This window comes from Bombina bombina, chromosome 6 (assembly GCF_027579735.1).
Source record: "Bombina bombina isolate aBomBom1 chromosome 6, aBomBom1.pri, whole genome shotgun sequence".
NCBI lineage: Eukaryota > Metazoa > Chordata > Amphibia > Anura > Bombinatoridae > Bombina > Bombina bombina.
In genome coordinates this window covers 1,064,667,519-1,064,695,082 of record NC_069504.1, presented here as the reverse complement: position 1 = coordinate 1,064,695,082, position 27,564 = coordinate 1,064,667,519, and the positions used below count along the sequence as shown (strand labels likewise).

At 38.7% G+C, this 27,564-nt stretch overlaps 1 protein-coding gene across 1 annotated transcript in view; it reads right to left on the bottom strand.

The window, feature by feature from the left end:
* The window catches only part of LOC128664171 (protein mono-ADP-ribosyltransferase PARP12), a 140,313-nt gene that overhangs the window by 59,204 nt on the left and 53,545 nt on the right, over positions 1 to 27,564 (bottom strand). The window contains exons 4-7 of the mRNA XM_053718931.1: positions 22,070 to 22,156; positions 17,839 to 17,959; positions 12,015 to 12,183; positions 3,755 to 3,875 (exon numbers count right to left, since the gene is read on the bottom strand). Coding sequence (XP_053574906.1) covers positions 3,755 to 3,875; positions 12,015 to 12,183; positions 17,839 to 17,959; positions 22,070 to 22,156 — 498 coding nt within the window. The remainder of the gene's footprint in view (positions 1 to 3,754; positions 3,876 to 12,014; positions 12,184 to 17,838; positions 17,960 to 22,069; positions 22,157 to 27,564) is intronic.

The window sequence follows — 27,564 nt, the reverse complement described above, 5'->3', positions numbered from 1 at the left end:
GCATCAGAAGAAGGAATTACACTGAGTCTGAGATTTCCCCCTCAGATGCTACCGACATGTCTTCATCCTCAGGCTTATGGGAAGAGACACCCTGGATAGCCAGAACTTGATCAGAAACTCTTTCCTTAAATTTCCTTTTACGCCTTCCCTGCAACATGGGGAAAGCTAACAAGGCCTCAGATACCGCAAGGTATACCTGGGAAGCAATGTCTTGTAGAGAAAATCCTACAGGATTGCAAGAGGAAACAAACGGCACTGTATGTGGAGACTGAAAATGTTGGGACACTTGAGGAGAAAGCTGCAACATATCTGCAACAGGAGACACCTGAAAAGCATTTGCCTGGGATAATGGTGGCTCATGGTCAGATATTTTATCTCTATAACTTAAAGTTCTCTCAGTGCATGAGGAACAAAAAGGAACTGGGGGTTCCACCTGAGCATCAAAACATAACTGAGAAGCAGCAACTTCGTTTTAAGGTTTAAAAAAGTCCCATATTAAATAAGACAGCTTTTAGCTGTAAGAAGTGCCAGCAATCTCCTTGCAAAAGAAAATTAAAATGGCACTTACCTGAAAGTGCTGTCCGGCAGCAGGACAGCTCACCTGGTTTGAGAGGGTGTAGCACCTCACATGGACCTGTGAAGAGAGAAAAACTGAGTAAACCTACTCAGGTTTTCTAGTTAGGGCAGCAGATTTTTGAGAAAACGCAGTGAGGATTGTACCTTACAAGTTCTCAAGTGCTCAAAAGCCACCAGTGCCCTACTGAAGAGACTGATGTGGACTAGGCTAGACCCCAGAAAAGAACAGAGTAAGGTTACTCCGCTAAAAAAAAAAAAAAAAAATCTTTATTGAAGAAAACTTCTCATCAGACACCTAAACCTCACCTCCTCCTTGCACTACAGGCAAAGATAATGACTGGGGGATTGTGGGTAGGGGAGTGATATTTAACAGCTATTCTGTGGTGCTCTTTGCCTCCTCCTGCTGGCCAGGAGTGATATTCCCAACAGTAATTGATGATCCATGGACTCAATTCATTAGAAAGAAATACATTTGTTGTCATGTACATTAAATCAGGCAGATGATAAAACACACCATATTACACAAGCTTTAGGAGATATTAAATAAATGGTGCTGGTCAGTAATATTGACATTGTTATCATGCACAATTGGCCACAATAAAACTGAACTATACCACATGACATTGTTAACATGAACAACCAATCATAAATAATACTGAAATGTACCATATTCAGAAAAGAAAAGAACAGAAATTGATACACAACAACCATATATCTTAACAATGTTTAAGGAATTTTACACCACCCTTTTCCCTTAAAAAAAAAAAAAAGACAAAACAAACTAAACAGAACAAAACAAGAAAAAATATTATTATTAATAATAATAAAAATAATGTCACCCCATGATATATAGTATGATCCCAAGTAGGATGCAGATTGTTAGGACACTACTTATATATCGGATGTCCCTCATGGAGACTATTGCCCTGAATCCCGGGCAGGGCATATCCACTACTACTGGGAACTGACCAGACATAGCAAGATGCTGAAAACTTTTTAATACATAGGCTAACATCTGTTTTTGAATGGGGGGGAATGTTTTAATTATTGGGAGCCATTTATTAAAGAAATCTGATATCTGTTATAGATAGGGGTGCAGGAAGATATTTGCAGCTTAATCTAAAGACTTTAAGATGACTAAGGTGTAGACTGTCCCTTTAACAGGAGAAGCCATAAGCACCTCTATACTGCTGACACACCCAACATCTCAACATGGATATTGCACAGTATGAGATCAGAATATCAAATGTTTAATTATGTGTAGTTAAAAAAAACTTTGCATTATACTTTCATTATTTATTCTGTTTCCTTTCATGTAATTTAACTCTGTCTAAATTCCACTGAGTTTCTATAAAGTAATTTTGAAGTTTGAACTTAAGTTGCCCCTTATCTGTTTCCCCTGCTGAAGACAATTACAGACCGATATAAAACAGGAAAGAAGAGAGACTGTTTAAACAAGGTTGTGTGGAACATGGTATAATCTAAAAGGGTCGCTCTTCATCTGCTGCACCTCTCTGCCAATCCCTTCACTGGCTTCCTCTAGCCCCCAGAATTAAACACAAAATCCTGACTCTGACATAACACTGCTCCCCCCTTTATCTACGATCTCGTCTCCAGATACTCTCCCTCCCGTCCCCTTTGCTCTACTCATAATCTCCTGCTCCCCTCCTCTCTTGTTACCCCCTTACATTCCCATCTACATGACTTCCCCAGAGTGGCCATATTTTGAGGAACTCTCTGCCTCGCTCCACAAAACTCTCCCTTAGTTTGAAAGTCTCAATTGCTCTTTAAAGACTATACTGGTAAAGGATGCATATAATACACGCTAACCTTCTTATCACTGTTCCTCTCTTCCTTTGTCATCCCCTTGAACCCCCTTAGCTTGTTTTGTAAGTCACCGTCATGTGAGCAACTCTTGGCAGGGCACTCTATACATTTGTCTTCTATAAATGCTACCTTGTGTATCATACCTATGTCTATAGCGCTGCTGTATCTGTTGGCTCTCTACAAATAACTGATAATAATAATAATAATAATAATGCAGCTTTGTTTGCACTGAAATAAATAGAAAACTAGTTCAAACATCACAGCACCCATTACTTTATAGAAACAAAAGTACTTTTTAGAAACTAAACATTTGCACTTACATTTTCAACATTTAACCCTTTGAGTGCTAACGACGGCTCTGAGCCATCGCAAATTTTCCCAGTCAGGTGCTAGCGACGACTGAAAGCCAACGCTAGCACTCACCCACCTTGAGGGCAATCTGGGGGCTCCCAGACTCCCACCCCAGCAATCGGGCCTGTATAGTGACAGGCATCGCCGGGGCTTCACGTTTTGCGCAGTGACGTCACGTGCAATGACGTGAAGTCACCATGCAACTTTATTGAAAAATTACAATGGACAGTTTTGGGAAATGGGGGCATGCTGTTTAAAAGCCTGTATATCTCAGGCATGTAAGCAGCTACAGACCCACCATTGTAAAGGTAATCGCCTAACCTTTCCAACGGTATTAGTCTTGGGATCTGAAAAGAAAAAAAAAAAGTAAAAAAAATATATATATTTAAAAAAAAACTCAAATCTAGTTTAGCACCCAGGTGGGAAATTGCTTAGCACTCAAAGGGTTAAGCAACTAACATCTACATATTCGTCTAAGGCACTTGTTTTCAAACCTGTCCTCAGACCTCCCTAACAGGCCACATTTTATGGATATCTATACTAGCGCACAGGTGAAATAATCAGCTGATTAGTAACCATGGTTATTTTACCTGCTCTCACCCAAGGTAGTCTAGAAAACCTGGCCTGTTGGGGAAGCCTAAGAATACACCAGCGTCCTAAACCTTCTGCCTTGAAGTAATAGGTGCCTCTTGTTTCCCCTTCACCATACCAGAACCTCCACTGCCTTTCATTAGTGTCCAGGATCTATTAGAGAATTCTAACCCTCACCTACAGCCCCTCTCTTCTCTCGCTCATCTCTATATACACAGAATGCACTCTCTCTGGTGGGGCGGTGTTTAAACTGCAATACTCAGATATAAATGAAAGCAAAATAAATAATGAAAGTGCACAGAAGGATTTTTTTTACTGCGTATTATACATTTTCTGTGAAATTAAAGCTTAAATTGAATTTCCCTTTATTTAGTGGATTACGGTTGCTTTTTTTAGTTACCATACGCACCTTTGAAGCTCAAAACATATTCATGTTTTCCAGCCTTAAAGTTCACAGCTGCTGAATCATCAGACAGATAAACGCTCTCAAGGTCACTGCTGCTAAGGGACGATGTTTGGTGAAGGTTGCTCTGTTTAGAAACAATACAGTAATCTTTAGACCTTCCATTTCCAGGGCCCATTGGATACAACAACTAAACCTGCTTGATTGGTTTGTTTTCTCCTCAGTAGTGTCTTTGTTTTCATATTACAGATATGTGTTCTTTTTACTTTTTTTAACACAGGCAGTATATTTTCATCCCAGTGCACACACACTGGCAGTATTGTTTAACAGAGTAAGGAGAAACCACATCAGTCTTTGATACTGTAAAAACATATTTAAAGGGACAGTAAACACCTTGAGATTTTTTTTATATAAAATGTTTAGTTATACATAATAAAACAACTTTGCAATATATTTTCATTATATATTTTGTATCCTTTTCATGCAATTCAGCACAGAAAGAGAGCATTTTCTAACTCTGAGACCTTAAAATGCACCCTGCTGACTTGAAATGCACCCTGCTACATATCTGTCTTTAACGGATAACAACTGCAAAACTATTCTCTTTATACTAACATTACAACAGTGACTAGTTTTGTTTTCTGAAGACAAAGGGGGCCTATTTATGAAAGGCCTGTCGGACATGATCATGTCCGACAGACATCGCTGAATGCGGAGAGCAATACGCTTTCCGCATTCAGCATTGCACCAGCAGCTCTAGTGAACTGCTGGTGCAACGCCACCCCCTGCAGATTCACGGCCAATTGGACGCTAACAGGGGGGGTGTCAATCAACCCGATCGTATTCGATCGGGTTGAATTGCAGTAATGTCTGTCCACCTCCTCAGAGCAGGCGGACAGGTTATGGAGCAGCGATCTTTAGACCGCCTAAAGGCTCGCTAGAAACACAGGGCTTCAAGCTCCATACGGAGCTTGATAAATATGCCCCTAAAGCTCAGATTGGCTCCTTCAAATAAGACAAATAGTGGGCGGATTTTAGCTATTAATAAATAACTGCAGTAAAAAGGATGTTAACTTGTTTTAAAAACATTAACCTTTTAAGGGTATGTTGCTCGTATTTCTATGGGACTTGCATTTTTAATTGCATAATCTAGCGCAGTGGTAAGCTGAAGAGAGGGTATAATAGTGCGATCCCGCCACTGGTCTTAACGATCAGAGACGTACAGGTAAAATGTGGTTGTTAAGGTGTTAAGACTTGCCCGATATGTTATTCTTTAGCAACACAACAGAAGAGACTTATAATAAAATGGTGTGTACTCCCTTCAAAGACCAAATGGACAGTGTAGTCAAAACTGAAATGTATATCCGTGCATTTTAAAATTTGACTAGAAGCATTTTTGCAATACATTTATATCATGCATCAACACCAGCTCTCTGGACAGGAGCAGTGTCTGGATGCTGGTGCATGCACTGTGTATCACATTCTCTTCAAAACTGAAAAGGACCAATGTGCATTATAACGTTGAAAAGGCCGCCCCTTTAAATGACCTTTTCGCTTCTGAAACCTACTGACATTACAGGTTCATGCAAATTAAACAATTATTACATTTTTTTTCTTGTTCGTCCGTGGCTTATATCTTATTATGAGTAAATTGTTGCTTGCCTGTCCAAAAGTGAAATCAGTTTACAGACCTCACAAGGGTAATCATTACTTAAAAGGGATATGAAACCCAAACTTTTTTACTTTCATGATTCAGACAAAGCATACAATTTTAAGCAACTTTCTAATTTACTCCAATAATCAATTTTTTTCGTTCTCTTGGTATCTTTATTTGAGAAACAGGAATGAAAGCTTACTAGCCTGCCCATATGTGGTTTAGCACCTGGGTGGAGCTTGCTGATTGGTGGCTACATGTAGCCACCAATCAGCAAGCGCTACCCAGGATTCTGAACCAAAGATAGGCCGGCTCCTAAGCTTACATTCCTGCGTTTTCAAATAAAGATATCAAGAGAACAAAAAAAAATTGATAATAGGAGTAAATTGGAAAGTTATATATAATTATATGCTTTATCTAAATTATGAAATAAATATTTTGGGGTTTTGTCCCTTTAACAAGAGATCACCTTGCACTGATAAAAAAACTGAATTTATGCTTACCTGATAAATTTCTTTCTCTTGTGATGTATCGAGTCCACGGATTCATCCATACTTGTGGGATATTCTCCTTCCCAACAGGAAGTGGCAGAGAGAGCACCCACAGCAGAGCTGTCTATATAGCTCCTCCCTTAGCTCCACCCCCCAGTCATTCGACCGAAGGCTAGGAAGAAAAAGGAGAAACTATAGGGTGCAGTGGTGACTGAAGTTTTTTAAAGAAAAAATATACTACCCGTCTTAAATAGACAGGGCGGGCCGTGGACTCGATACATCACAAGAGAAAGGAATTTATCAGGTAAGCATAAATTCTGTTTTCTCTTGTAAGATGTATCGAGTCCATGGATTCATCCATACTTGTGGGATACCAATACCAAAGCTTTAGGACACGGATGAAGGGACGGACAAGACAGGTACCTTAAACGGAAGGCATCACTGCTTGTAGAACCTTTCTCCCAAAAATAGCCTCCGAAGAAGCAAAAGTAAAGAATTTGTAAAATTTGGAAAAAGTATGAAGCGAAGACCAAGTCGCCGCCTTAGAAATCTGTTCAACAGAAGCCCTTTATGAACGATTTGTGGGGGAAAAAACTTCTTTACAGCCCTCAAACACAGCAGGACCCTCTGGAGAAGCAGCTGGATGTCTCTGTGGAAAAGAAACTGCGCAACTGAGGCCTGAAAATAGGCCCCTCCCACCTCACTCGATGGCATGGGGCCTAAAAGAAACACAACAGAGTGTTTCCTAAACTAGCCATGTGGGTTAATAACCCTTAACCCCTTAATGACCAGACCATTTTTCAATTTTCTTACCCTTAATGACAAAGGCTATTTTTACATTTCTGCTGTGTTTGTGTTTAGCTGTAATTTTCCTCTTACACATTTACTGTACCCACACATATTATATACCGTTTTTCTCACCATTAAATGGACTTTCTAAATATACCATTATTTTCATCATATCTTATAATTTCCTATAAAAAAAATATAAAATATGAGGAAAAAATTGAAAAAAACACACTTTTTCTAACTTTGACCCCCAAAATCTGTTACACATCTACAATCACCAAAAAACACCTATGCTAAATAGTTTCTAAATTTTGTCCTGAGTTTATAAATACCCAATGTTTACATGTTCTTTGCTTTTTTTGCAATTTATAGGGCCATAAATACAAGTAGCACTTTGCTATTTCCAAACCCCTTTTTTTCAAAATTAGCGCTAGTTACATTGGAACCCTGATATCTGTCAGGAAAACCTGAATATCCCTTGACATGTATATATTTTTTTTTAGAAGACAACCCAAAATATTGATCTAGGCCCATTTTGGTATATTTCATGCCACCATTTCACCGCCAAATGTCATCAAATAAAAAAAAAAGTTAACTTTTTCACAAATTTTGTCACAAACTTTAGGTTTCCCACTGAAATTATTTACAAACAGCTTCTGCAATTAAGGCACAAATGGTTGTAAATGCTTCTTTGGGATCCCCTTTGTTCAGAAATAGCAGACTTATATGGCTTTGGGGTTGCTTTTTGGTAATTAGAAGGCCGCTAAATGCCACTGCGCACCACACGTGTTTTATGCCCAGCAGTGAAGGGGTTAATTAGGGAGCATGTAGGCAGCTTGTAGAGTTAATTTTAGCTTAAGTGTAGTGTAGTAGATAACCCCAAGTATTGATCTAGGCCCATTTTGATATATTTTATGCCACTATTTCACCTCCAAATGCGAGCAAACAATTAAAAAAAAAATCATTTTTCACAATTTTAGGTTTCTCACTGAAAGTATTTACAAACAGCTTGTGCTATTATGGCACAAATTGTTGTAAAAGCTTCTTTGGGATCCCCTTTGTTCAGAAATAGCAGACATATATGGCTTTGGCATTGCTTTTTGGTAATTAGAAGGCCGCTAAATGCTGCTGCGCACCACACGTAAATTATGCCCAGCAGTGAAGGGGTTAATTAGGTAGGTTGTAGGGAGCTTGCAGGGTTAATTTTAGCTTTAGGGTAGAGATCAGCCTCCCACCTGACACATCCCACCCCCTGATCCCTCCCAAACAGCTCTCTTCCCTCCCCCACCCCACAATTGTCCCCGCCATCTTAAGTACTGGCAGAAAGTCTGCCAGTACTAAATAAAAGGAGTTTTTCTTTTTTTTTAATAAAAAAAAATAAAATGTTTTAGCTGTGAAGGACCCCTGCCTTAGCCCCAACCTCCATGATCCCCCCCCAGCTCTCTAACACTCTCCCCTACCTATTTGCCGCCATCTTGGGTACTGGCAGCTGTCTGCCAGTACCCAATTTGCCCCCAAAAACAAAAGTATCTTTTTCTCTTTTTGCAATTATTAATATTTTCTGTAGTGTAGCAGCCCCCCACAATACCCCAACCCCCTCCCCCTCCCAGATCCTTATATATTTATATTTTTAAAATCTTTTTTTCCCCCCTCTTCCCTCCTCATTGGTGTCAGTGGCCAGCTAATCGCGCACGCGCGCCCCCGCACGCTCCCGGCACCCGGCGTGCACATTGCACTTACAGGAACCGGATGCCGGGTAGCGATGGGCCGCCCACCCGCCTCCCTGTTATGCTCCCACCCACCAGCGAACCGGCACCATCGCTACCGGTGCAGAGAGGGCCACAGAGTGGCTCTCTCTGCATCGGAGTCTTCTAAAAAGGTATTGCAGGATGCCTCCATATGGAGGCATCACTGCAATACCCTGAGAGCTGCTGGAAGCGATTGCGATCGCTTCCAGCACTATCTTAGACAACTGACGTACCAGGTACGTCTATTGTCATTAACTGGTTGTTAATGCATGACGTACCTGGTACGTCAGTTGTCATTAAGGGGTTAAACAAGCCACAAAGACCCCATAAAGTCCCTCAAAAAAACATTGCAATAATAATAAAAACGTTTATCTTTATCAGTGTCACCAGTAACTAATGAGCCCTTTGTGCAAGCTGGGATTCTTACTAAGTCTCTGAATACAGCTTACCCTTCCCTCATGGGGATATTGTCAGCATTTTCTAGAATTAACATAGTCTGTCTAGAAAAAATTAGTCTGAACATACCTCAAAGCAGTTTAGCCTGCAAACTGTTCCCCCAACTGAAGTTTTTCTGTACTCTTCAGTCCATGTTAGAACAGCAGTGGATTTTAGTTACAAAGTGCTAAAATCATCATCCTTCCTGCAGAAATCTTCATCTCTTTTCTGCCAGAGAGTAAATAGTACACACCGGTACCATTTAAAATAACAAACTTTTGCTTGAGAAATAAAAAACTAACATTTTTGTCACCACACTCACTTTGCCCTTCCTAGCAGTTAAGCAGGCAGAGAGAATGACTGGGGGGTGGAGCTAAGGGAGGAGCTATATAGACAGCTCTGCTGTGGGTGCTCTCTCTGCCACTTCCTTTTGGGAAGGAGAATATCCCACAAGTATGGATGAATCCGTGGGCTCGATACATCTTACAAGAGAAATCGTAGTAAATTCAAATAAAATTGCAATGTTTTGGGCACTTTAACCTCAATTTGGTTCAAATTTTGTATGCAATAAAAAAAAAATCCAAATGAGCAAGAAACACCAGGCACTAACGGGTAGATTACGAGTTTTGCGCTAAACAGGGTGCGAAACGAACGCCAAAAAAGTTGCATTATTTCACTCTCCATAGCGCTGCCATTACGAGTTACTGAAAAGCCTCCTTGTGCGTGCGATATGGTGGTGTTAAGCTCCAAACCGCACAAAATCCAAGAACTGCTTTGATGTGCTCGTGCACGCTTTCCCCCATAGACATCAATGGGGAGATGTTAGAAAAAAAAACTAACACCTGAAGTGCAGAATGAAAAATCTCTGTAACGCAACCCCATTGATGTTTATGGGGGGAAAAAAGTTACACTTTGTTTGAGTGCGGAATGGACATTGCGTTACAGGCCAATATGCTTGCAATATAACAATACAGACACGACTCGTAATATGTGTTACAGGCCATTACCCTGAATTGCCATTTTTTTCAGCGTTTAAAGCCGCAACGCAAAACTTGTAATCTACCTGTAAGTATTGCCTGATGAAACAGAAAGTCTGCTTTTTTATTTCTTTTTAATTAAATTGCTCTGTTTTGGTATTTTTTTGTTATACAAAAATCTGTCCTGCTTATGCCCTACTGGTATACCCAGATAGCACTTTTAACATGAATATAACTTGAGAGTAAAAAAAATATATATTCATTTGAACTTATATACACTATACCATACCTTCTTCTCTTGGGGGTTTTTAAATCTTGTGTGCACTCTTTGCACACTCAGAGCACATGCAGAGACTGATTTATTTATATGCACTGTATTTCACTAAAACACAGCCATGATGCATAAACAACAATCAGTTTTTGTATAAGCTTTGAGATAGGCCTCTGGGGTGTGAAATGAGTGCCAATATGAGTCAGGAAAAAGCAGCCATTTTTAACACACGTATATATTTCCTAAAATGTTTTAGCAATACCACTTCGGATTTCATTCCAGTAGAATATCCCTTTTAACAAATGTTCAGAAGCACTTCAGTGTTGGACAACTTGTACTGTATATAGTTGCTACACACATTAAGATGTTATAAGAATGCTTTATTCAAAGCTTGCAAATGTTTTCTTTATGCAAAAATCTAATTATATCTTTTTATAGCGTTTCACAGCATAGGTCAAAATATATATATTTTTTAATAATATATTAACCCCTTCACTACCAGGACTTTCAAAGAAGATCTTGCCCAAAATATCTGAGAATTTTTAGCATTTTTGATATCACTCAATGTAACCAGAAATAGAGACTTGTTTTTTTTTATTTACCTGTCAAAACTATATATTTTTTTAAGTAGACAACCCAAGGTTGATCTAGGTATATTTTGGTATATTTCATGCCACCATCTCACTGCCAAATGTGATCATATAAAAAAACAAAAAACTTTTTCACAAACTTTGAGTTTCTTGCAGAAATTATTTACATACCGCTTGTGCAATCATGGCACAAATTATTGTAAAAGCTTCTCTGGGATACCCTTTGTTCACAAATAGCAGACATACGTGGCTTTGCCATTGCTTTCTGGTAATTAGAAGGCCGAATTGCAGCTGCGCATCACACTGCTACTATTCCTGGCAGTGAAGGGGTTAATTAGGTAGATTGTAAGATTAATTTTAGCTTTAGTGTAGAGATTACCCTCTCACCCGACACCTCCCAACCCCTGATCCCTCCCAAACAGCTCTCTTTCCTCCCTCACTCCAGAGTGGTCACCACCATCTTAGGTTTAGGTTTTAAGGCAATACCCTACAACCATCCTGATCCCTTTCAAACAGCAATCTAACCCTCCCCAGTCTAACTATTGTCTGCCATCTTAGGCACTGGCAGACATAAATACCTTAATATATATTTATTTATTTTTTACATTCTGTAGTGTAGTGGTCCCCCTACCAACTGTAGCTCCCCGTCCCTATATATTTTTTTTGTAGTTTAGGGCCATCCCAATATCTCCCTCTCCCTCCCCCCTCCCCTGCTGAACCATCCATCCATCTCCAAGATTACATCCCACACCTCCCGCCGGCACCAGCAGAGGATTGTTACACACGGTGACAAACACAGTGTTACCGTCTGTAACGATCTGGCATCTGCCTTCATATGGAACTGGAGCACCGATCGTGCTCCGGTTCCATATATAGGCAGATGCCATGAGCTTAGGAACGCCAGCTCTCGGCTGTAACTTAACAGTCAAGACTGCTGGAGCTTCCTGCAGCTCCGACATATATATATATATATACGTTACGTAACAATTGGCATATATATATATATATATATATATATATATATACGTTGCATTGACTAAAGGGTTAACCAAGCTACTCTGAATGTAAATCTGTAATTGTCCTTGTCCTTAGGCTATAGGTTCTTCTTTTTTGGGAGATAAAAAAATTTGCTTCTAAAACAACCGACATAGGCCTAGTTTCCATTGAGGTGGATATAAATGTTTATCACCAGTTTCCACAATTTACCACATCAATGGAAACGAGACCTTATTCTGCAGCGTTATTACTTTTCTCTACTTTCTCAATACAGATTCCATCAGTCAGTTTCCTGGAGTAGACAACCCTTCTTACCTCTTTGCCGTACTCTATCCATTTGTTGTACTCATCTTTCCAATACCACAGCCAGTCTGTTGTGAGGATGAAGTGAGGAGGTTTAGATGCTGAGGATGGAGTGGAGAGACGTCTGACTTTATAGGAGTGGAAGATCATGGTGTCAAAGTTTATGTCTTCTTTACAATCTCTATAACATAAGAATAGGAACAAGTGAGGAGACTCCAACATGTCAACAATCTTTTTTACATCTGACTCATATTTTCCTTTTAATCGTATAATACAGTGGTTCCCTAGCCTGACATCAAAGGCTATCTGCTCAGCCAGTGAGAAATATGGGCAGTGGATGCTGCCCACAAGTTCAGTACCAGTGCACCATCAAGGCTGCTGTACAGAAGTTGCTATACTTCTTTTCTTTGCGTTTAGTCAAACCAGCCACATATATGTATCTAGAAATGTGGAAGATCAAAAATAAAAGATCATACACATTACATTTACTTCCAGCTCAATAAATACTACCCAGTGCCCATCCCCACTGCAATAAAACTTAACCATAGCTGATCTGCCCCCTACCCCCATATTACTACTTAACTGCTACCTGGCCCCAACCACTACCAATCATAATCAAGATGGGCTCCAAAACAACAATTAACCCTAACAGCCCCCCCTACACATTAACCCCCCATCTGTTGCCATACCTACCAATAATAATTTAAATCCATCAACACAACCTGACCTAGTACAATCTCCCCACTAAAATCCAGCCCCACTTTCGCAAACGCCATACACCTAATAACACCAAATTACAAAATAGGCCAAAAAAATTTAAAACAATTACACTGCAATACCCAAGGAATCCCTGTGTTCCCTACACTAATATCCTCCTTTCACTATAACATGATCAGTAAAACACACAAACCACCATTGATAAACTAACACTAGTAGCTCAAACTCATCTACATCGTACCTCTTTAGCACCCCCCACTAGAATGCAACCCCACCCTAAAAGTACAGTAAAAACCTTTTTTTAATATAAAATGTTTAGTAATGTGTAATTAAACAATTTTATAATATGCTTTTGCTCCCTTTTCATGTAATTTAGCTCTGCAAATTAAAGATTTTCAAATCCTTACAGCTGCAAATGCACCCTGCTATTATGTCAAGGCTAACCTCGCTTACTGCAAAACAATGCATTGTATACTGACATAATGGCTGTAGCTAGGTGAAGACTCAAGCCCGACGTGACTCTGCCAAATAGTGGTGGGTGGAGTTTGGCTATTGAAAAACAATCACAGCAAACAAGATGTTAATTTAATTTAAAAATGTTTACATCTGGCAGATATTTTATTCTATACAAAGACAACTGAAATATCGAAAGGTGTTTAGGGCCCCTTTAACAACTACTCAAGACCCAGTTCCTTAAACTGTACACAAAATGGTGGCAAAACCTAACTACCCCATTAAAAGTGAAGAATTTGATTGACCAGTCGGACCACAGTGAGGAGTGAACAGACACTTGTCACTGATAGCCGTGAAAGTACTGAAGAGAGAAGATTCTTCGGCTGGACTTCAAGTGAGGACATACTAAGGGGTAGTTAGGGTTTGTTTCATTTTATTTCGAGACTTTTGCACAATATGTGGTTGAGTAATAAACTAGGTGTTAGTAATGATGTTAAAGTAAATGTAAGTTTTGATGCAAAAGTGCCCGGTTTTTAAAAATTCAATTAAAAACAGGGGCACTTTAATTCATCAAAATTTACATTTCACTCGTGTTGTTAAAAAAATACTTACCTTTTAATGTTGACAGCCGCTCCAGCTTCCTCCGGTCGACGCAAGCCATTTCTGATGTCAGAAATGATGGATAGGTCATCCTCCAATCACGGCTCCCCCCCCCCCCCCCCGGGGGAATCAGTGTCTGATTCAACGCCATGATTGGAGGAAGCCGGATTCCTCATTTTAGACCCAGGAAGAGGCTTTGCGACGGGCGGAGGAAGCTGGAGCGGCTGTCAAAATTAAAAGGTATTTTTTTACAAAACGAGTGAAATTAAAATTTTGATGAATTAAAGTGCCTGTTTTTAATCGAATTTTTAAAAACCGGCCACTTTTGCATCAAAACTTACATTCACTTTAACTATGAGTGAAATGATCCCAAGGTTGTGTTAGATTTTTAGAAGAGGTTTACAAAGAGAGATTGGACAGCTGACTGAGATTGACTGATTGAAGGAGATATAAAAACATATTAATGATGGAGGATTCATGTTATGGTAACTTAAAGGGACAGGCTGCACCAGAATTTTTATTGTTTTAAAAGATAGATAATCCCTTTATTACCCATTGCCTAGTTTTGCATAACCAACACAGTTATATTAATGCACTTTTTACCTCTTTGATTACCTTGTATCTAACCCTCTGCAAACTGCCCCCTTATTTCAGTTCTTTTGACAGACTTGCATTTTAGCCAATCAGTTCTGACTTTTAGGTAACTCCACATCCATGAGCACAGTGTTATCTATATGAAACACATGAACTAACACCCTCTAGTGGTGAAAAACTGTCAAAATGCACTCATATAAGAGGCGGCCTTCAAGGTCTAAGAAATTAGCATATGAACCTCCTAGGTTTAGCTTTCAACTAAGAAAACCAAGAGAACAAAGCAAAATTGGTGATAATAGTAAATTGGAAAGTTGTTTAAAATTACATGCCCTATTTGAAACATGAAAGTTTATTTTGGACTAGACTGTCCCTTTAATAGATGGGGGAATGCACATGGGAAGTTCTTTGTGTGTTGGGAACCTGCTGCTGTGATCGTTACATTATTCCAAGACAGACAAGCAGGGATTGCAAATTTGTTTAAATAAAAATTGGTGGAGTGATGTTGGGTACAATCAGTGGTGGGATTCCAAAATTTTAGCAACAGGTTATCTAACTTCTCTATAATACAGAACCTATACGATTTCTAAATTTTAAGAACAGGTTCTATACACCTTCTAAATTTTAGGAACAGGTTCTTAAGAACTGGTGAGAATAGGCTGAATCCCACCACTGGGTACAATGTATAGGATACTATGAACAATATGTACAAAATAATGGCATATTTATATACATCTAATGTATGAAAACCTGCAAGAAAATCTTTGCAATTTTCATGACATCAAATTATATTTTCCAAACTTGAACATGTTTCAGTAACCACATAGGTTGTCAAAATAGAATTATGCCAATGGAGGATTCACAATTACAGTAAATAAACTGACAAAACACACAGAAAACTATTAGATGGAATTTATCACACATTTACATTTCAGTCTTCTGGTGCCTCTTCTAAGAAAGTTGTGCAAGGAACTAATTTTTTAGAAAACGCATATAGAAATAAAGCAAATAAAACTCCACCCCCACATATGTAATTACTTAATCGTTCTCATATTTTTTTTATAAATAGAAAATAAAAGCTCTTTAAATATTGCTCTTGGAATGTTACCTGTGACTAATAGGCAGGGCTCTCTACTGTTTATGAATTATGTAAAGGTCTTTTGATTACTATATTGTGCAATTTGATACCTAAATGTCATTGCGCTGCATAATATGTTGATGCTAGGGTTGGCTTATTTACTGCCAGAGTGGGTTATAACATACAGTGAAGTGGCCCTATCTGACAATCAAGGGGTTAAACTAATTATGTAATGCCTTTATAGGTGGAGACATTAAAAACGTAGCATTGTTTCAATTGCATGAATTATATTGCTTAATTTTAGCATCAACATTTAGCTGTAATTTGCTCTTTGGCAAATACTCATTAAGCAATGTCTACATGTCTAGGTTTTTTTGTATTGTTGCCAGGTGTTCAAACCATTAAGGGCCAGATTACAGGTGGAGCGCTAAAATATTGCGCACTCACAATAATTAACCATTACAAGTGGCTGGTTATAGCTACTGTGAGCTTGTGGTATCAGATATCTGGTTAATTTTATAAATGTGTCCCAAATGCCCCCAAAATACAGTCTAGTGTATTTTATTAAAAAAAATAAAGATAGCAGCATCTTTATTTTTTTATAAAATAGCTGCACTCGGCAGTATTTTAGGGGTAAAGTTGGCGGGAGTGGGGTGTTGAAAAGTGCCTTTACATTGCGGTCTATGGGAACTGTGTGCTCCCAGTAAATATATATGTATATGCTTATACACATATATATTTATGTGTTAATATGTGCATACACACACATATATATATATATATATATATATATATATATATATACACACACACATACATACACACACACACACACACACACGTATGTAAGCATATACATAAATATTTATATTTGCTGCAATCGCTGTGCTACTTACCCCTTTCGCTGCGCTTAGGTTCTGATGCATGTGAACGCGAGCTGACAACTTGTAATACCAGTGCACATTACCGTACGCTCAGGACCGTCTTTAACACAGGGCAAAAGGGGCAGCTGCCCTGGGCCCAGTCTTTGTTGAGGGGCCCTATAGTCCTAAAAAAAAAAATTTTTTTTTTTTTTTTTTAAGTTCATGCCAGACTGCTGATGTCATGTAACATGGGGGACACACACAGTCAGTCCTAAGATTGTCACAGTCAAACGTTCTCTGCTTATATTTATTTGTGAGAAAAGGTGCCAGACCGTGCCAATGTCATGTGACATTCCAAGCTAGTGCCATGTGCTGTTTTAGATGTGCACTGTGCAGCACTGGATGCTAAGCCCTAACTAGGCATCCAGTCAATCCCACTGCATCAGAAAAGGTCCTGCTGGGGTTACCACTGTTACCAGGTAACTGCTCTGGTGGTGGGGATTGTTTCTGGGTAGGGCTGACTATAGGCGCATGCAGCCGAAAGCTGGAGTGTCAGGCACGTGAGGATTTGAGCATCTGTGCAGCTGCACACACTGCTCTCTTCAGTCTTGAGGCTGTGTGACTCGTCTGTATCCATGCAGCCTTGGGCAGACAACATGCAGTCTGCTGGTCCCCTTATCCCTGCTCTTTCTGCTGTGGCTCTAAGGTCAACTAACTGAAGTTTGTTAGGAAAACAGTGCTTTGTAGAAAGGTGTCAGTGGGAAGAATAAGTGAGTGTACACATGCCTCTCCCCCATGCAGCATTGTCTAGTGCAGGATGAAAGGGAACTTGTTCCTAGCAAAGTAGTGACATGTGCTGCTGTGGCTGATGTATAGTGTCATGCTGATACTTCACACATTAAGGTAAGGTTTATTTTTATAGTTTTTATTTCTCTCTGTTTCAGATTTTACAGCTTCCCATAGTAGTTCTACTGTTCCAGTCAGTAAACTTATATCTGTCTGCACCTCTATGCTTCCGCCTCAGTCTTTACCTTGCTTTGCTCCTGTTGGCTGCTCTAAATCTCTTTAACCAGCTAACCTCACACCAGAATCACATTCAAAAGCATATTAAATTAATCCAAAGTGGAGGAATTTATATATTTATTTACTTATTAGTACTGCTTAGGTCCAGTTTCACATATTGCAATTTTTTTTTTAATGATTAGCCCAGCAGTGGATGATCCACTGCTGGGCTAATAATTTAAAAAAAATAAAAAAAATAAATTGATTTAGTTGTTTTTTGGGATGTTGGGGTGGAGAGCGAAATTGCATGGGAGGGGGGGCCCAAGAAAATGTTTGCCCGGGGTCCAGTCAATATTAAAGACGGCCCTGCGTACGCTGGTATTACACAGTGGAGTGCAAATATCGATTTCCCTAAAGCAATATTTATCACTCCACTTGTAATCTGGCCCTAAATTTGGTGGTGCAAAACCCTGACCACAAAGCTAATATTGATGTTAGTACATAAATATTGAGAGCAGGGATACAAGTCTACCTCAAGTTGGGGTCACAATACTCCTTCTCAATAGCTTCCATGTTCGGAAAGTCCTTCCAGGTGTCAGACAAATAAAACTGCCACTTGTAGGGGAGATTGAAATGATGCCGTACGCATCTTTCTGTAAAAATAAATAAAAAATAAAAAATTACAGTCAACAAAGCCATGGTAAGATAATTGGAAGCAGATGTTTCTAACACACATTTGAAAAAAAAAGGCTTATTTGTGCAGCGTAAAAATATTAGCGATATTGAGTGCTAACCTGCTAAATTTAAACCAATAGCGCTCTTATTACAAGTTGAAAAGAAAAATGGTAGTTTATTTCTTCACAAAGTATAAAATCATATTTTGGACCTAGGCTTTTCTGGTGTCATTTATATATAGAATAAAGAATCCCCAGAAGAATCCAAAAATAAAAATGTTCAAATACATAATAACTCCACAATATGCACCAAGGTGACATCATGTATCCTGACTAGAATGCTTTCTTGTGAAAAAAGCTATTTAGTGATTCAACTAATTTAATTGAACCCAGGTAGAGATAAGTTACAAACTGGGTCTGCTGAGAGACTGGAGACGGTGTTGTCCCAATGGTCTGGGGTTACTAAATGCATATTGTATTAAAAGAAATCCATATGAAACAGGATATTTTATTTTTTTTACTGTACTTTTTCCTGTTGAAATTAAAACTGAAACATGGCACTAGTTGTGTACCTCCTTTTAATGCTCATTTGCTGATAAGTACCTCCTCCTAATGCTCATTGGCTGATAAGTACTTCCTTCTAATGTTCATTGGCTGATAAGTACTTCCTTCTAATGCTCATTGGCTGATAAGTATTTCCTTCTAATGCTCATTGGCTGATAATCTAATACGTGATACAATCACAGTGGAGGGGGCGCACAAGATAGTATACAATGGGATGGTGGTCAGTAATAGCCCCCAAAGGCAATTAAAAATTAGAACAGACAAATTTACACAGACCAATAATATACTGTTGGATGAGAGATATATCAATATATGGTTATCTTTGTGTAAGTCTCTTTTTGAAATGGGAAAAAAAGGAGAATGTCTTTCTTTATGTAATAGTCTGATAGCTGATGGTGGCTGCCTCCTCTTCACCAGATGATCCAGGGAAGAACTAAAAGATAGAAAACAACAGAGGGGCGCTTCATGTGTAGTATTATCTTGATGATGACACAAATACAACAGAATAGCCAAATGAGTACTCACATACTCCAAGAGCACACTTATGTGCTGGTAGGGACAGGCTGTAGATTTGTATAGGTGTGACAGCTCACCCGTTCTGGGATACTTCCAATGCTGTAGTGCTGCAACAAGTGTGATAAAGCAGACAGAGAGCACTATATGTGCAGACCATTAAAGATGAAACATAGGTATGTGCTTTATAGTAAAAAGTGGGTACTCACATACTCCCAAAGCACACCAATGTTCAGGCAGGTGTGGCAGCTCACCCAAACAAATGATCCTTATAGTGTTGGTGCAGTGAAAAGAAATGCAGGCTTGGTGCTTCTCAATAGCTGTGTCCTTTGCAGTGGTAATAGGCAGATGGTAGGAAATGAGATCCACTCCAGAGATAGAAGTTTGCAAATATTTATTTAAAAACAGAAATTTACAAAATTTAAATTTAAATTTAAAAAACAACACCAAGGTTGTTACAAAGAGTGGATTACAGGGTCACCCAGTTGGCCCCAATGATTGCAACGCGTTTCTCGGTTGGCAAACCGTTTCATCAGGCCTATGTTTTATCTTTAATGGTCTGCACATATAGTGCTCTCTGTCTGCTTTATCACACTTGTTGCAGCACTACAGCTTTGGAAGTATCCCAGAACGGGTGAGCTGTCACACCTATACAAATCTACAGCCTGCCCCTACCAGCACATAGGTGTGCTCTTGGAGTATGTGAGTACTCATTTGGCTATTCTGTTGTATTTGTGTCATCATCAAGATAATACTACACATGAGGCGCCCCTCTGTTGTTTTCTATCATTGGCTGATAAGTAGTTCCTGCTAATGCTGATTGGCTGTCAGGTAGTTCCTGCTAATGCTGATTGGCTGTCAGGTACTATCTGCCAATGGTCATTGTACCTATTATTCAGTCAGCATTAGTAGGAATAACCTATCAGTTAATGATACCTTGTAGCCTGCTTGCTGACTAACAAGAAAAAGCAGCTGGTCGTGGTCTTTTCTATCTGGCTTTAGGCAATGTGTTGGCAAGGCACAGCAATTCTTCAACCAATCCCGTCCACACTGCCCAGTGATTTAACTTAATGTTAGAAATGCAAACACAGTTTAACCTATTAATTAACAGTAACAAAGTAAAGCTGTAATTTAACCCTTTGGTTGCCTGCCACACATACAACAGTGGCTGCCTTTAGCATGCGTGCATGAGCAGTTATTTAAGTTCTCAACTGCCTAACTGACACCTAGATTACGAGTTTTGCGTTAAGGTTTTAATGCTGAAAAAATGGCCATTTCAGCATAAAAACAGTAACGCAGCCATTACAAGTCTTGTCGGTATAGCTATACCGCAAGCATTTTAACCTGTAACGTAACGTCGATCCCGCACTCAAAAAAATGCGTGGGATTTCCATAGCGCCAGTAATCAGCCAATAGGATTTCAGTAGCTCTCATCCTATTGGCTGATTTGGATTTCAAAAATCAAATTAGCCAATAGGAATGCAAGGAATGCCATTTTTAAAAGGCTCCCTTGCATTGAAGATCCCGTGTACGTCGGTGACCGTATGAAGAGGACGCTCCGCGTCGATGTCTTCAAGGATAGACCCGCTGAAGATAGAAGACGCTGCCTGGATGAAGATAGAAGACGCCGCCTGCATAGATGAAGACCTCTTCGTCTGGATGAAGACTTCTTGCCGCCTGATGTCCGAACTTCAGAAACTGTGAGTGGATCTTCGGGGGTTAGTGTTTTTTTTTTTTTTAAATCTTTTTGGGTGGGTTTTTTTTTTTTAGATTAGGGTTTGGGCTTTATGTAAAAGAGCTGAATGCCCTTTTCAGGGCAATGTAAAAGAGCTGAATGCCCTTTTAAGGGCAATGGGTAGCTTAGGTTTTTGTTAGAGTTAGGTTTTTTATTTTGGGGGGTTTTACTGTTGGGAGGACTTTGTATTTTTTTCAGATAAAATAGCTGATTTCATTTAAGGGCTATTGGTAGTTTATTGTAGGCTAGGGTGTGTTTTTATTTTCGCGGGGCTTTTTTTATTTTTATAGGGCTATTAGATTAGGTGTAATTGTTTTTATTTTTGATCATTTCGTTTGTTATTTTTCGTAATTTAGTGTTTGTTATTTTTGTAATTTAGTATTTTTTATTTTTTGTAATTTTAGACTTAATTTTTTTTTAATTGGTAGTTCTTTTAATTTTAGTATAATAGTTTAGTATAATAGTTATGTTAGGTTAATTTATAGTTTAAACTTAGATTTTTTTTAATTTCACAATTAAGTTTTTATTTATTTTAAGATAGGGATATTGTAATTTTAATTTAAAGTTAGGGGTTAATAGGCTTATTTAGTGGCGGCGATGTGGGGGAGTGGCGGAAAAGTGGTTAATAGCTTTATTATAGTGTCTGCGATGTTGGAGTGCGAGGGAATAGGGATTCATAACTTTATTATAGTGGCGGCGATGTCGGGGAGCGGCGGAATAGGGGTTAATAACTTTTATTAGTGTTGGCGAAGTCGGGAGCGGCAGATTAGGGGATAATAGCATTATGTAGGTGTCGGCGATGTCGGGGTAACAGATTAGGGGTGTTTAGACTTGGGGTTTATGTTAGGGTGTTATGTTTAAACGTAACTTTTTTTTCCCCATAGACATCAATGGGGTTGCGTTACGGAGCTTTTCATTCCGCGATTGCAGGTGTTAGTTTTTTCTAACACTCTCTCCCCATTAATGTCTATAAGGGAAAGCGTGCACAAGCACGTCAAAGCAGCCCTTGGCTTTTGTGCGGTATGGAGCTTATCGCAACCATATTGCACGCACAAGGAGGCTTTTCAGTAACTTATAATGACAGCGCTATGGAGGGTGAAATAACTAAACTTTTGTTGCATTCGTTTCACACCCTCTATAGCGCAAAACTCGTAATCTAGGCAATAATGATTTAACCTCTCAGTGACACACACACAAAGGGGTTTAACCCATTATTGGCTTCTATTATTAAATTACACAAAAGACAAAAAAAAGCCAGTCATTCTGTTAACGCTCACCTTTAAAACTGCAGCTGTTCCGTATAAAGAACAAGCAGATCTCATCTACCTGCTGGGGTAAACTGGCTTTCTGGGAAATGGATAGCTCTGTGAGGGAAATCAAAAGTAAGTGAAACTGCACATAAGACATAAATACAATAAGCAGTGCATGTTACACCAGCAACAGTGATTAGCCACGGATCCACTGCTCGGCAACACCCTTAACTTTAAAATTCTTTGCTTTTTTCTGATGCCAAAATAAATTCAATACAGAAATTTAATTAGGTGAAAATAAAGCATTTAGGCCTAGATTACAAGTGGAGTGAGAAAAAAAAATAGTGCTATTGAGCGCTAACACTCTGCAATTTAAATTAATAGGGCTTCTATTCTTGTGTTCATATTACAAGTTGAAAGTAAAAAGTTTCGATTGAGTGAAGTCAGATAGCATGGCCACCCCCACTCCCTTTACCATAGACTACTAAGGGGCGAACTAGAAATGCCTCTTCTGGCTTTTACTTGCGCACTGAAGGTGCGCTAGTCCAACTGCACTAAATCTAAAAGTGTGTTAAGAAGTACTTGTATTAGCATTGTTCTTCACTTAGAAGAAAATTATACTTTTAAATATATATATATATTGCAAAAAGTGTAGAAGCACTCCAGCTGTATATGGCTTATTATGCTCTCCTTGTACCGGGTGCACTTCAATAATACATAAAGGCAGCAACGAAGGAAGTCACTCACAGGGTCTTGCATAAAATACACATAGGTGCCCATTTATCAAGCTCCGTACGGAGCTTGTGGGCCTGTGTTTCTGGCGAGTCTTCAGACTCGACAGAAACACAAGTTATGAAGCAGCGGTCCTGCTCAGAGCAGGCGGACAGGAATCGCCGGAAATCAACCCGATCGAGTATGATCGGGTTGATTGACACCTCCCTGCTGGCGGCCCATTGGCCGCGAGTCAGCAGGGGGCGGCGTTGCCCCAGCAGCTCTTGTGAGCTGCTGGTGCAATGGTAAATGTGGAGAGCGTATTGCTCTCTGCATTCAGCGAGGTCTTGCGGACCTGATCCACACTGTCGGATCAGGTCCGCCACACCTTTAATAAATAGGCCCCATAGTATATATTTTGACGTTTCGGGTATCACCCCGTTTTCAAAAACAGCATATGCCATATGTGAAATGTTGAGATTATGCTTGGAGCTTATGCTTGGAGCTCAATTACTTCCGTTTTGAAAAAGCTTTTTACCTACAGGTTGCAGGTACGGCAATGGGGTCTAACATGGCCCCATCATATGCCAACCTGTTTATGGCTGAATTTGAGAATGAAGGTACACTACTGTTTAAAGACCACAGAATACAGCTTTTCAAGAGATACATCGTTGACTTGTTCCTCCTATGGACAGGAACCGAGGAGGAACTTCTTGATTGGTTTGAGGAACTGAATAAGGTACATCCTACTGTCAAGTTCAAATTAACGTATGATAAGAACACAGTGGACTTTCTGGACCTAAGAATTTTTAAACGAGGAGATGTTTTGAACACTACTCTCTACAGCAAACCAACAGATAAGAACTCTATCTTGCATGCCACCAGTTGCCATCCACCAAGCTTGAAGAAGGCACTTCCAATATCCCAATTTAAGAGAGTGGCCAGGAACAACTCTATAGGAGAACTTAGGGACCTACAACTGACTGATATGGTGACGAAATTCAGACAAAGAGGATACAACCAGAAAGTTTTGATGACTAGCAAGGAAGCTGTTGTGGACAGGACACAAAAAGAACTCTTATATGGCTCCAAGAACAGACCACTGGAGGATAAACTTACATTCACCACAACATATACCAAGGGTAAAGAGGGGATTGCAGATACCCTGAATAAAAATTGGAGCCTGCTCTCTTCTGACAGGAACTTACCCTTTAAATCAATGCCTCCACCCAGAATTGGGTATCGAAGAGCGACCTACCAATTAAAACAGACCCCAGAGGATGCTACAGTAGTGACACCTGGCTGAAAACTAAAGCAGGTTGCTTTCGGTGCTTGGGATGCACCACCTGCGGGGGCCTTACAACTGGCAGTTTCTTCAGTCACCCATATTCCACCAAAAAATTTAAAATCAGACATAGAGTAACCTGTACCACGAAGTACATTGTATACCTTCTACACTGTGTGTGTGGAATGTTTTATGTGGGGAAGACAGTGGACGACCTGAGGACCAGGATGGCGAACCACCGGTCTGCAATACGAGCAGCAAAAGATAAAGGAAAGTCTGATTAGCCGGTGCCTCAGCATTTCGCTGAAGCTGGCCACAGAGTTACAGATCTCAAGTACATTATTATCGACCACATTCCCCCATTGTCTAGGGGGGGTGATAGGGCTAAAATCCTCTTACAAAGGGAAACATGATGGATTTTCAATATAGGGACTATGACCCCTTAGGGGTCTCAATGTCCATCTTGACTGGCATTCCTGTCTGTAGTGAGCTGTCATATATCTGTGGCCCCTTTCATCTCACATTGCTGATGGTTCGTGACTTTGCTCTACTCACTTCGCTGGACTATACTTATGTTCATATACTATAGGATGTTGTTTTACTATGATGTGCATGTCTCCTATATTTTGCATATACTGTTTAGATTGTTTGTGTATATTGCACTATTGTTTGCATCTATAGTAGGTATTTTCTTCCCTATAGCCCGCACCATAGTCGATAGTGTGTTTGTTATTGCATGTGTAGGCTATGGCTTTAGTTAGTAACAACTACTTATCTCCCGCTTCGTTTATAGTGCATTATTGATAACATCCTCTCCCAATATCTATTGCATACCGTGATTTACTGTACAATATGAGTGATATCCCTGTCTGTTTATTAATTGCTCCAGTCACTAAGTTTGAGTATGTTTTTAAACACACACTCGGCGCTCATAGCTGAGCGTCCGGTTGCCATGACTACGCGCGTGACGTAGCGTCACGTGATGGTGGTCAACTTCCGGGTGCTGGAGTGAGCACCGCACTAATGTTTGCTGTGCAGGGGTATTAAAGCGGGTGAGTATACTGTTTACGGTTATGCTGTTTTTGAAAATGGGGTGATACCCGAAACGTCAAAATAAATAATATGTGTATTATATGCAAGACCCTGTGAGTGACTTCCTTCGTTGCTGTATATATATATATATATATATATATATATATATATATATATATATATATGTATATCTACAGTATATAGATATACACTGTACATATTATACCTGTATATCTACAGCTATATATCTATATATATATTAACTTTGTTCTAAAGTAATAGGGTATATGCCAAGGTGTTTGACAGGGAAGGGCTCAAAGGTGTATATTTGTCAAACACTTTGGCATTACCCTATAACTTTAAAACAAAGTGAATAACTTTTTGGACATTTATCTCAATAATAAACATATATTTTATATTTAATATATACACTTTACTTCAGGTCTCATGTCCCGCTCAAGCACAATATATAACTTGCAACTTATAATATAAGTGATGTTTGGCTCGGCCGTGCTATCCATTGAAAGTATAGGGTGTGCTAAAAAGATGGCATCTGGGCTAAACATTCTCTGGTAATGCGGTTTTACCATGAACTTGTAATACGAAATTCTAATCTTAGCACAGTCCTGTGATATTGATAGTGCAATCTGTGCTATTAATAACACTCTGCTTGTAATCTAGGCCTTAATAAGCATTAAATAGATCATATTTAAAAGAATAGACTAGTCAAAAATAAACTTTCATGATTCAGATAGAGCATGTAATTTTAAGCAACTTTCTAATTTACTCCTATTAGCAATTTTTCTTAGTGAACATAAGTGCAGAACAGCATTTATGGACCTCATATAGTAAAATTTGCATTAATTTATATATGCATTAGTATGTTCGTTACCTCGCTTTAATCAAAGTTTTTAGAATACGTTAGTGATACTTTATGTAAAAACATCTATTCTGAGATATAATTATTATTTTTATTTAATTATTTCTTATTAACATTTATTACAAATTGCAATTGTATAAATTTACCTTGCATAAAAAATGGCAATCATATGACAAAATAGATTATCACAAAAAAAAGTTACATTTGTTCAATGAGCTGTTAATATGCAAATCCTTTCTGAAGGTAAACCTCATTTTTTTCTTATTTATATAAGAAATAAAACAATATTGTTATGAGAAAAGTGCTACTTTTAACACAATCAATTAGCTAGGAAAAGTGTACAAAGTAATGTCAGTGTTTGGATTATAAAGGTTCTAATAAATCATTAAAATACATTAATTTTTTTAGAATTGTTTAAACCTCTATAACAAGTACTAATATATTTTTAACATTATTTTTATATTTAATATTTACATAAAGCTCCTTAAGATAACTGTCTTCAGGTGCGTTAGACCTACAGCGCTAAACCCAAATCACGATTCGCATATTGTACATTCCAATTCTCTTCACATAGAAGAAAATGTTGTATTTATTTTTAAATACATAATTTTATATATATATATATATATATATATATATATATATATATATATATATATATTATTTTCAAAAAATATATATCTATACCTGTATATGTATATACACAGATAAAGTTATATATGTACATGTATAGAAATATATATTTAAAAATACATAGAACATATTCCCCTATGTGAAGAACATTGAAATGTAAAATAGTTAAAGTATATACACAGTTAAACATATTATTAAATATTAAAGATGAATAAATATGATTATTCATGTTTTCAGGTATTTATTTATTTATAAAATATTTTACCAGGAAAGATACATTGAGATTTCTCTCATTTTCAAGTATGTCCTGGGTCCACAAAACATTGCATTGATACAATAGGGTACAATAAAATACAAAAACAATAATAATACACAATATATGCAAAACTTTTTAACATAGAACAGGTACGAAATATTTAATCAACCATGACAGGTGCATTCTGTTTTGAGATATGTAGAGAGGGATCTCTTAAAGGATATTAGGCTTGGGAAAGATTTGAAAGTGTGCGGGAGGTCATTCCATAATTGTGGTGCTCTGTAGGAAAAGGAAGATCGAGCTGCTTTCTTTTTGTATTGAGGCAAGCTAAATAATGTGCTGGTACTGGATCGGAGGTTATAGGAGGTGGGAATAGCATGCTGCTCAGGTAGGGAGGGGGGTTTCCCAGAAAGGCTCTTAAACACAAGGCTGGAGAGATGGAGGGTGCGTCTGGATTCCAGCGACAGCCAGTTTAGTTCTTTTAGCATGTCACAATGGTGGGTCCTGTAGTTACATTGTAGCACAAAGCTGCAGAACGAGTTATACAGTGTATTAGGTTTATTAAGGTGAGTTTGCGGTGCAGGTGCATAAACTATGTCCCCGTAATCCATGATAGGCATCAGCATTTGCTGTACAATCTTTTCCTTTACTGTAGGGCTGAGGCAGGATTTGTTTATGTACAGGGCACCTAGTTTTGGATAAAGTTTAGATGCAAGTTTTTCTAT